This window comes from Myxine glutinosa, chromosome 3 (assembly GCF_964187855.1).
Source record: "Myxine glutinosa chromosome 3, kmMyxGlut1.1, whole genome shotgun sequence".
Lineage (NCBI taxonomy): Eukaryota > Metazoa > Chordata > Myxini > Myxiniformes > Myxinidae > Myxine > Myxine glutinosa.
This window is the reverse complement of record NC_136263.1, coordinates 9,844,432-9,856,061: the sequence shown is the minus strand read 5'-3', so window position 1 is coordinate 9,856,061 and position 11,630 is coordinate 9,844,432. Positions and strand designations below refer to the sequence as shown.

General features: G+C 37.3%; 1 protein-coding gene across 3 annotated transcripts in view; it reads right to left on the bottom strand.

The window, feature by feature from the left end:
• The window catches only part of LOC137414483 (actin filament-associated protein 1-like), a 263,066-nt gene that overhangs the window by 138,824 nt on the left and 112,612 nt on the right, over positions 1–11,630 (bottom strand). For 2 of the 3 annotated variants that reach the window (XM_078773714.1, XM_078773716.1), the window contains exons 6-7: positions 8,162–8,254; positions 7,725–7,936 (exon numbers count right to left, since the gene is read on the bottom strand). In XM_078773714.1, coding sequence (XP_078629840.1) covers positions 7,725–7,936; positions 8,162–8,254 — 305 coding nt within the window. The remainder of the gene's footprint in view (positions 1–7,724; positions 7,937–8,161; positions 8,255–11,630) is intronic. The other variant, XM_078773715.1, reaches the window with a different exon arrangement.

Here is an 11,630-nt window from a genome sequence, read left to right as displayed (position 1 = left end):
GCGATGAGGTGGCACTCGCTGACAGGAGCGTGTGCGGATGTCGGATGACGTAAGAGCCCGGGGAACAAAAGAACGATGTACCTGACATTTTCTCTCTTGAGAGAACAGTCACAGTTATACTCTCTTGAGCCAGGGACATTGATCGAGTGCACTCGGTATTTTATATCACTCTCTCGTTTGGTCCCGAGCTAATGAAAAGTGGTCACAGTTTGTCTTCTTCTTGGTTCTGGATTTCATTTCAAACAGTCACATTTTCCAGCTCTTGTGTTGGGACAGGGACATTGGTGTCGCACAGTCGGATATTTGCGCTTTTTGGTCCGGGCGATCGGTTCGAACGGCCGCATTTTCCTTTCCCTGGCTCATTGGTGCTGATGGTGCAGCAGCTGTCCGTGCTGAGAGACCGCGGTGCTGTGTGGAACAGATGGCAAGTGGACAGGCGCGGCCTGCTCGCTTCGCGCTTGGCGGCTGGAGGAACAAACTGCGTGCCAAGACATTTTCCAGAACATGGACTTCGCGCCAGGGCGTGTGCTTTTCCACGCAGGGACGCAAGACCTTCGACGTCCCCAGACGGTCATGGACGCTAGGCGGAGAGCAGGCAAACGAACCTCACAAACACTACACTTTATTTTCACATTTATTTATCATCCCCTTGTGTTGTATACGAGTCTGTATGGTGGCGCTCCATTTAGGAATTTTAGTTTTACTGTGCATTTTTATGTAACCGGCATTTCTTTCATTAAAGCCGGTATTTTTGCATTAAAATTCTTCGTCGGTTTGAGTTGATTACCAGGGTCGAAGACGTCCAGTGGGATCCGTGCAGGTAGGAGATTCACTACCTTTCGCTGCCCTCACCCCCCGCGTGCATTCACACTGCCATTAGATTGAACGCCTTGTTTGCAACCACCTCCCCCCCCCCCCCCCCCCGTCCTCCCTCCCGTCTCCCCCTGTAGACCCAAAGGGGCAGATTTTTTTTTAATGCCGTGAACAAACTTTGGTCGATCATGCATGGTGAAGGTTGTGGTCAAGTTTCCTCAAAATTGTGTGTGTAGTTTCTGAGAAGAAAGCAAATGTATATTTTGGGGGCAAGCAACGCCCCCCCCCCCCGTAGACCCCCAAATACATATAACTGACGTGGGTACTTTACAATGAGCCACCTTTCAATTTTTTCCATGGAGCAGTTTCGGAGATATAGAGGTGCAAAGTTTTTCGTTTTTATTCCAAGATGGCGCCCTACATGTAACCTATGACGTCATAATTATCTTACTATAATTCACCAAATATCCATCCGCCTGTCCGTTTGAAGGTATTGCAAAAACGGCTGAAACGATGGCAACGATATTTTGGGTGGGTAATCCTGGGATCTCCTGGAGTAAAATAGGCTATATTGTTTTTTCCAATTTCAGCTTTGGCCTCCAGCATTTTCAGGTTTGGACTCCCGCATAACCTCATTTTCCCGGGTGCCACACAAACGGCTGCACCGATCGCTGCACAGCTGCACCGATCGGACTCCAACAACCGAATCGAATCGAATCGGATAAGCTAACAAATCGCTCTCTCCATCGATCTTGCCAAGGCCGTAACACCTATCGGCTCAAAATCCTTTTAACTGTTGACTTGGTAGTTTTTACAATGAAGGAAACACGTATAGGGAGTACATATGACATAGCGATTGTGAATGTGACAGCTCTGAGGCATCTTTCGCTTGTCATCGCAGTGACGGCGAGCACCAACATGGCAGCTGTAAGATTAAAATCAGGCTTCAAGCCCCCTCACCACCCAAAGCCTTCAACCAGACATATTAAAACGCTCCTCCCCATTCATTCCCGTTCTTCAAAGCAAAGTGGTAAAATTTGTTGTATCGCCATTATATATTACTAGCAACGGTACCCGCCCTAAGGGCGGAGCTTCAATTGGGAGGCACGATTTATATAAACATCCGTTAAATCATATCACAAGCAAATCATCAAAATCTAAACAGTATTTTTAGAATTTCAAAAAAAACCACATCACTGTTCATATCGGTAAATATTATTCCATCGTGTTTCAAAATCGTGATATCAACTGTACGCTTTTCTTTCGGGAAAAAAATGGAATGAATTTGTACCTCTTCTTCAGCTTAGAACTGCAGGATAGACGACATTGCTGATAAAAGTTCCTTTTATTTTATTTTCTCTCTTTGAAGTTCTTGGCAAACATTTTTATATTGTCACTGCTGCCAACGCGACGCATGGCGTTATTCATTACATTCATTCATTCATTCATTTAATGATCATTAAACATTATTCTTACACTCATTAAATGATCATTAAACATTAAACGTTTATTAAACGATTACGAAAATAAAAACGAAAGACATTACAAAATTACGTTCATACCGTCACATCAAACACTACTGTCAACTGTGTACTGTTGATGAAACACTGTGTACTGTGAACATAAACATCGTCACAACATCGTCATAATGAAAACATCGTCACAAACTTTACGTTACGTTCTTCAAACCGTGAACACATGGAATATTGTAGATCCCATTGCCCAAACGATTTGTCTACAAATACTGTTTAGATTTTGATGATTTGCGTGTGATATGATTCAACGGATGTTTATATAAATCGTTTAAAATAAAAAAAAAGCCTTCAATTTCTGATATTTTGCCTTTTCATTTGGGCCTCCCAATTGAAGCCCTGCCCGTATGGCAGGTACCGTTGCTAGTCATTAAAAATTCTAAGTGGGGAGACGCTCCTATGGTGAAAATTTCGGATAAATAGGACCAAACTTTACAGACATAACGAATTTTAAAGGAAATAAATCCACAAAATGCCGGTGGAAGGGACATACAGTGCATTCAGAAAGTATTCAGACCCCTTCACTTTTTTCACAATTTGTTATGTTGCAGCCCTATGCTGAAATCGTTTATATTCATTTTTTAACTCATCAATCTACACTCAATACCCCATAATGACAAAGAGAAAACAGGATTTCAGAAAGTTTTGCAGATTTATTAAAAAGAAAAAACTGAAATATCACATTGACATAAGTATTCAGACCCTTAACTCAGTACTTAGTTGAAGCACCTTTGCCAGCGACTACAGCCTCGAGTCCTCTTGGGTATGACGCGCCAAGCTTTGCCACCTGAATTTGGGGATTTTCTACCATTCTTTTCTGCAGATCCTCTCAAGATCTGTCAGGTTGGATGGGGTCCGTCGGTGGACAGCTATTTTCAGGTATCTCCAGAGATGTTCGATTGGGTTCAAGTCAGGGCTCTGGCTGGGCCACTCAAGGACCTTCACAGAGTTGTCCCTAAGCCACTCCTGCGTTGTCTTGGCTGTGTGCTTTGGGTCATTGTCCTGTTGGAAGGTGAACCTTCGGCCCAGTCTGAGGTCCTGAGTGCTCTGTTTCAGGTTTTCATGAAGGATATCTCTGTACTTTGCTCCGTTCATTGTTCCCTCAACCCTGACAAGTCCCGCTGTCCCTGCTGCTGAAAAACACCCCCACAGAATGATGCTGCCACCACCATGCTTCACCGTTGGGATGGTATTAGGCAGGTGATGAGCGGTGCCTGGTTTCCTCCAGACATGACGCTTAGAATTGAGGCCAAACAGTTCAATCTTGGATTCATCAGACCACAGAATCTTGTTTGTCACAGTCTGAGAGTCCTTTAGGTGCTTTTTTTTGCAAACTCCAAGCGGGCTTTCATGTGCCTTTCACTGAGGAGAGGCTTCCGTCTGGCCACTTTGCCATGAAGCCCAGATCGGTGGAGTGTTGCAGTGATGGTTGTCCTTCAGGAAGTTTCTCCCATCTCCACACTGGATCTCTGGAGCTCAGTCAGAGTTACCATCGGGTTCTTGGTCACCTCTCTTACCAAGGCCCTTCTCCCCCGATTGCTCAGTTTGGCCGGGCGGCCAGCTCTAGGAAGAATCCTGGTTGTTCCAAACTTCTTACATTGAAGAATTATGGAGGCCACTGTGCTCTGGGGAACCTTCAATGCAGCAGGATTTTTTTTGTAGGCTTCCCCAGATCTTTGCCTCGACACAATCCTGTCTGAGCTCTGCAGGCAGTTCCTTCGACCTCATGGCTTGGTTTTTGCTCTGATATGCATTGTCAGCTGTGAGACCTTATATAGACAGGTGTGTGCCTTTCCAAATCATGTCCAATCAATTGAATTTACCACAGGTGGACTCCAATCAATGTGTAGAAACATCTCAAAGATGATCAAGAGAAATGGGAGGCACCTGAGCTAAATTTCAAGTGTCATAGCAAAGGGTCTGTATACTTATGTAAATGTGATATTTCAGTTTTTTCTTTGTAATAAATTTGCAAAACTTTCTAAAATCCTGTTTTCTCTTTGTCATTATGGGGTATTGAGTGTAGATCGATGAGGGGAAAAATGAATTTAAACGATTTCAGCAAAAGGCTGCAACCTAACAACATGTGAAAAAAGTGAAGGGGTCTGAATACTTTCTGAATGCACTGTATATACCGCACATAACTAAGTATGTACATACATACATACTATTACGTTCGTGGTGGTAGGCATGGAATACTTTCGGAAAGTTCAGAATGTGTAGGTTTTCGTATGTGGCCCGAAGAAGAAGAAGCCATCTCAATATACATAATCAGAGTAAATGTTCAGGTTAAGAGTGTTTGCATGTCGCCATAAGGGGCGTGGCTTTTGTGTTAACTAGTTCTGGGGCGTAAGATTAATAAACCCCAGTGTGTAATTGGCACCCTGTGATTTATCCACAATGTTCTTACAAAATCTCGGCCAGCCATGCAATCGGCCCCATTGTCACAATACATACATACATACATACATACATACGTACATACATACAAACACTGTTCCAGACGGCATTGCTCTTTTGGCTACGGTGTAAAAACCCTGATTGTTGGTCTTCTTTCCAAATCTTCTTTCCAGGGCCTGTGATGACAATCTAACTGACTTGGGCTTTATTTTTGGTAAAATCCCAAATATGAAACACCCTGGATAATGGGTTCATTTCAAAAGCGTTTTCTCTGACAATTTTTATCATAGGTACTGTTACCAAGTAGGTACCGCTACCATTTGGGTCACAAGGCAAATGTGATTTTACATTTTGGGTCATGGACAAAAAAGTTTGAGAACTACTGGGCTAATTAGGCCGAATTAAATACATTATTACGAAGGTGAATGAGTGTTACTTATATGTGCTGCCCTTTGGTTCACGAGTTATCAAGTGACCACCATATTCGTCATGTGTGTGCGTCTGTCTGTGTGTGTGTCTGTGTGTGCGTCTGTCTGTGTGTGTGTCTGTGTGTGTGTCTGTGTGTGTGTCTGTCTGTCCGCGGCATAACTACCCAATGATATCATCTGATCTTAATGAAACTTGGGTTGGAGGTTGATATCATGATCTAGTTGTGTCCTGCCTAGAGTGGGCGTATTGCGCCCATTGTTGGTGGAGCGACGCCCAAAATATATGTCTTTTTAAGGGGTAATGGAGTTCAAGCTGCATCTTCTCCGAGGAGTTTGGTGGAATCTGACAGGGGTTTCGGTATTTGGTTAGGCCAATGTCATGTGTCTAGCCCCACGGAGCTCGATTTTTCATTTTCGCCCCAAGGTCAAGGTCACAAGGTCACGAAATTTAGAAAAGTCGATTTTTGATGGTTTTATTACATTGTTTGCTTCCTGATAGAGTGAAATGTCGTACATGATCTTACATTATCACATACATCATGAAATACAAGTTTTCCAACAAATTTCAGAATCTTAGACCTTTGACCTTTGAAGGTCACAAAGGTCAAATTTTCAATGTTGTCGGAATCGAACCGAATTTTCGGTATTGTGTAGCTAAGTAACCTCATAGCTGATTATACATTATTTTCTATCTCATTTCAAAGTCAGTAACCTTCGTTTTGACATTTCAAGGTGACAAAGGTCAAATTTTCAAAGTTGTCTGAATCGAACCGAATTTTCGGTATTGTGTAGCTAACTAGTCTCATAATAGATAATACATTCCTATTTATATATGTTCAATGTCGGTTTTGCCCTTTGTCATTGAATACTGCTCGCTTGTGAACATCGTCGCCTCCTGACTTGTCTTGAAATCAAAATTATTTCAATAAGTGACGGTTTCATACCTCAGTCCCCTTAGCTATCCTTATGGTGATTAAACTCTTCATTCATGCGTATTGGCACCTGGTTTTGAAATTAAGGTGCAGTATCATGTCCCAAGGTTATTGCCATATCCATGGTGTGACGGTACTTGCAACTCGAAAATAGAATTTGACGCAAACGCATCAATGGATATGCCTCTGTCCATGTTAGATGAAAACACACTAATACGTTTTATCCCAATTAAAGGTCAAGTGTTAGAGGGAGAGAGAGGGAGAGATAGAGACATAGACATAGAAGAGAGACAACATCACATGCGTCTAACTCAAGTTATTGTCTGCAAAATGATTTTGAATTAAAGGATGCATGACCGTCCATCTTTGCTTTTTTGAACCCACAATCTAATCAGTTCATATTTTCTCTAGAGTTCATAATTGTCCCAAGTTTGGTTGAAATACCTTCATTCAGTGGTTTCCAAGTTATCGTGGTAAAAAGTTGTTTTCAATTAAAGCCCACATGACCTTTGACCTTTTCAGCACCAACTCTAATCGGTTCATCTATATCGTACATTCCACAATTTTCTACGTTTGGTTGAAATATGTTCAGTGGTTCACAAGTTATCGTGGTAACAAAATTAAAAGCCGATAACAGACGGATGGACAACCCAGAAACATAATACCTTTGGCCTTCTGCTGCGGAGGATTAAAAAGCAGATTATGTGAAGCAGAATGCAGACCGAGGAGTGCAATTAAAATTACATCTTGATTTAGTTAAAAACAGGAAAATTACACCTAAATTGTATTGTTTATTTATACCCAGTCAGTTACAAATGGCGCTAGAGATGCTATTCAGTAAATCAGAATATCGTTGTTTGTCCACAGTCTGCGATCAGCCATCTGCTTTTATCGGTGACAAACCATAACCTGGCTTTCCTCTCCGATGTTTTCATAGTTTGTCACATATCCGATCATTATATCACATTATGGCAACATGGCGGATTGTTCTTTGCCCCACATCATACGAGAACGGAAGATTGCAGGTTCGTTCGAAACCTTAGGTGTGGGTTCGTCTTCAGAATTCTCTCACCAACGATGGTTAAAATTAAGAAAATTATCAAACTCAATGCCGTTGTGGTTTGAGCATCAGCCTAAGTCTGGAGGTTGGTGGTTTCCACCTAATCCTGGCAAAGTCAAACCAAACGTTTTTTTAAAGGTGCGTCCTTTTCTGTTCCTCCACAAGCCATTGCAACTCATGGTTTGAGGTTATTCCTCCTTTCCTCCTTGTGTATGTCCATTCTTCCTCCCATACCCTTTGGTAGTGCGTAAATGTGCTGCCCGATGTCGTTCAGCTCCTCCATGAACCTCGACATTAAATTATATTCAATACATTTAATTAAATTAATAAATTATACATGGAAACATTATACATGAAATATATGATAAATTGAGTGTTTCATAAACATCACATTTCATGATGATCTATGTGTAAAGGTTTCGATGCAGGATTTATTTGGCATCTTGTGTCTTGAGTTCCAACACCCACGCAGGCCTTGGGCATGTTTCCGAAAACAATGGCGGATGCGGCACAATTAGGCAGAGGTGAAAGGTTTGCAAAGTCAGAGGGAAGCACATACCAAGAGTCGGTCTCCACGAACCACACACAACTGCTTAGCCCACTGGCCAAAGCGCTTCTTCCGCAACAGGAAAGCACAAATTTGCGATCCCTGCACCAGACCCAAGGAGGCCTCGGGAGAGGGCCACTGGAAGGGTGTTCTTTGCTCTTTCTCATCTTCTTCTTCCTCCTCGTACGACTCGTATGAACTGCTCTGTGGATCTGAGTCATTGTCTAGAATCACACAGGTAAAACATGAAAATAATTCCACACAGGTTGTGTGGCTTTTCAATTACACTTGACCCCTAACCCCTCCTCACTAAACTCCCTCCTCAGAATAAAACAAAATGAAATGTTAATAACAAACAGTATAGAAATACCCAAAAATGAGTCAGCAATCACACGTTGCATTCCGTGTTCAGGTTGGTCAAAATGCATCACAATCTGTGCAGCATTTACCTCTCTGTGCTGTGAAGATGGAACTGTGCATGTAGTTTCCATCTTTGTAGAAACCACAAAGGCCGTTGCTTGGTAACGTCTGTGATTTCCCACCTGAATGTGACAATGGAGGCAAATTACATGTGAACCACAGTGAGAGAGATCATATAGATCGCATGCATTTGCAAAAAGACGAATTCGAATCTGGCACACATGACAATGTTTGTGAGAAGCATAATGTCTTGTGACACATTTAAACCCTTTACAAGTGCAATATGATTGGAAGTTAATTTCCTACCCAAAAAGCATTCCTTGCTGTGAAGGTCTGCACAGCTGGAGAGAATATGGCCTGGATTCGTTCCACTCTGGCATTCAGGCGGACGAGGAATGCCTCCACAAAGAAAAATCCCTCTCCATGTTGTATAGGATTTTCAGTCAGATTTTACATTGTGCTATTAGGGGTATTTCCATCGAATCGTCAGCCAGTGACAAATGAGTGTGTGTTTGTTTTCCTTTTCTCAGCAAATCGACTAAGAAATACTTTATTTATTTTTCAATGTGTGTGCCATCCCTCTGATATACGTTAGATCGGATCAGGACCTGTCTACAAGCATTGGGCATTTGGTGGGCCTTCGTGAAGAGTAGGCGAGCTATCGCGGGCACCATTAACAAGTTACAAGCTCTTGCACCTTCAGTCGAGTTTCCCACATCAGTGTCCTGACCCATGTAGGATTGGCTCTAGCCTCGGAACGTTCTTCGAATAGTTGAGATATACCCCACAGCTGTGTAAAGAGCATGGTCCTCTATATATTAATGTATTATTCACACGTGGAATCAATGAAACCATATTGATTGACATGCAGAATCAATCATTGAAATATACTTTTTATGAACCGAATACCGTACTCATTTAATTTCTTGACAATCGGTAATGCAAATACATTCACAAATAAAGTTATGCTTTTGGCTGCGGTGTTCCAATCAAACAAACTTGAAATAGTTATTGGAGGAGCAACACATCCATGTATATGAAACCTTTCAATAGAAATCTACACGAGAGGCCAATTTACAAAAACTGTGAACAGGGAAAAAAAGAAATAATAAATAGAGGTTGGGGAGAGATGAATATGCAAAGTGAAAGAGCAAATATAAACATATTGGATATGTATGGGCATAGTTCAGTTACATAGTGAGCAGGATTATAAACAAGAATAATCAGATTTGATAAAAGGAGAACTTATAAATTTATAAACAAGAATCATCAGATTCGATAAAATAATTATTTATAAATTTATAAACAAGAATCATCAGATTTGATAAAAGCCTAATTTATAAATTTATAAACAAGAATCATCATATTCGTTAAAAGAATAATTTATAAATTTATAAACAAAAATCATCAGATTCAATAAGAGAATAATTTATAAATTTATAAAAAAGAATCATCATATTCAATAAAATAAGAATTTATTAATTTATAAAAAAGAATCATCATATTCAATAAAATAAGAATTTATTAATTTATAAAAGGAATCAGATTTGATAAAATGAAGAATTTATAAATTCCTAAACAAGAATAATCAGATTTGATAAAATGAAGAATTTATAAATTAATAAACAAGAATAATCAGATTTGATAAAAGGAGAACTTTTAAATTTATAAACAAGAATCATCAGATTCGATAAAATAATAATTTATAAATTTATAAACAAAAATCATCAGATTCAATAAGAGAATAATTTATAAATTTATAAACAAGAATCATCATATTCGTTAAAAGAATGATTTATAAATTTATAAACAAAAATCATCAGATTCAATAAGAGAATAATTTATAAATTTATAAAAAAGAATCATCATATTCAATAAAATAAGAATTTATTAATTTATAAAAGGAATCAGATTTGATAAAATGAAGAATTTATAAATTCCTAAACAAGAATAATCAGATTTGATAAAATGAAGAATTTATAAATTAATAAACAAGAATAATCAGATTCGATAAAAGAATAATTTATAGATTTAAAAACAACAATGAACATATTCAAGAAAAGAAGAATTTATATATTCACAAACAAGAATCATCAGATTTGAGAAAGGAAGAATTTATAAATTAATAAACAAGAATAATCAGGTTCGATAAAAGAATAATTTATAGATTTATAAACAACAATGAACATATTCAAGAAAATAAGAATTTATAAATTCACAAACAAGAATCATCAGATTTGAGAAAGAAAGAATTTATAGATTTATAAACAACAATGAACATATTCAAGAAAAGAAGAATGTATAAATTCACAAACAAGAATCATCAGATTTGATATAAGAAGAATTTATAGATTTATAAACAACAATGAACATATTCAAGAAAAGAAGAATTTATAAATTCACAAACAAGAATCATCAGATTTGATATAAGAAGAATTTATAGATTTATAAACAACAATGAACATATTCAAGAAAAGAAGAATGTATAAATTCACAAACAAGAATCATCAGATTTGATATAAGAAGAATTTATAAATTCATAAACAAGTATCATCAGATTTGAGAAAGGAAGAATTTATAAATTCATAAACAAGAATAATCAGGTTCGATAAAAGAAGAATTTATAGATTTATAAACAACAATGAACATATTCAAGAAAAGAATAATTTATAAATGCACAAACAAGAATCATCAGATTTGATAAAAGAAGAATTTATAAATTCATAAACAAGAATAATCAGATTCTATAAAAGAAGAATTTATAAATTTATAAACGAGAATCATTAGATTCAATAAAATAATAATTTATAAATGTATAAACAAGAATCATCATATTCGACAAAAGAAGAATTTCTTATTTATAAAAAGAATCAGATTTGATAAAAGAAGAATTTATAAATTCACAAACAAGAATAATCAGATTTGATAAAATAAGAATTTATAAAATTATAAATAAGAATAATCAGATTTGATAAAAGAAGAATTTATTGATTTATAAATAACAATGAACATATTCAAGAAAATAAGAATTTATAAATACACAAACAAGAATAATCAGATTTGATAAAATAAGAATTTATAAATTCATAAACAAGAATAATCAGATTCTATAAGAGAAAGAATTTATAAATTTATAAACGAGAATCATCAGATTCGATAAAATAATAATTTATAAATGTATAAACAAGAATCATCAGATTTGATAAAAGAATAATTTATAGATTTATAAAAAGAATCAGATTTGATAAAAGAAGAATTTACGAATTTATAAACAAGAATCATCATGTTCGACAAAAGAAGAATTTATTAATTTATAAAAAGAATCATATTTGATAAACTAAGGATTTATAAATTTGTAAACAAGAATAATCAGATTCGATAATATAAGAATTAATAAATTTATAAACGAGAATCATCATATTCGATAAAATAAGAATTTATTAATTTATAAAAAGAATCATATTTGATAAAATAAGAATTTATAAATTCACAAACAAG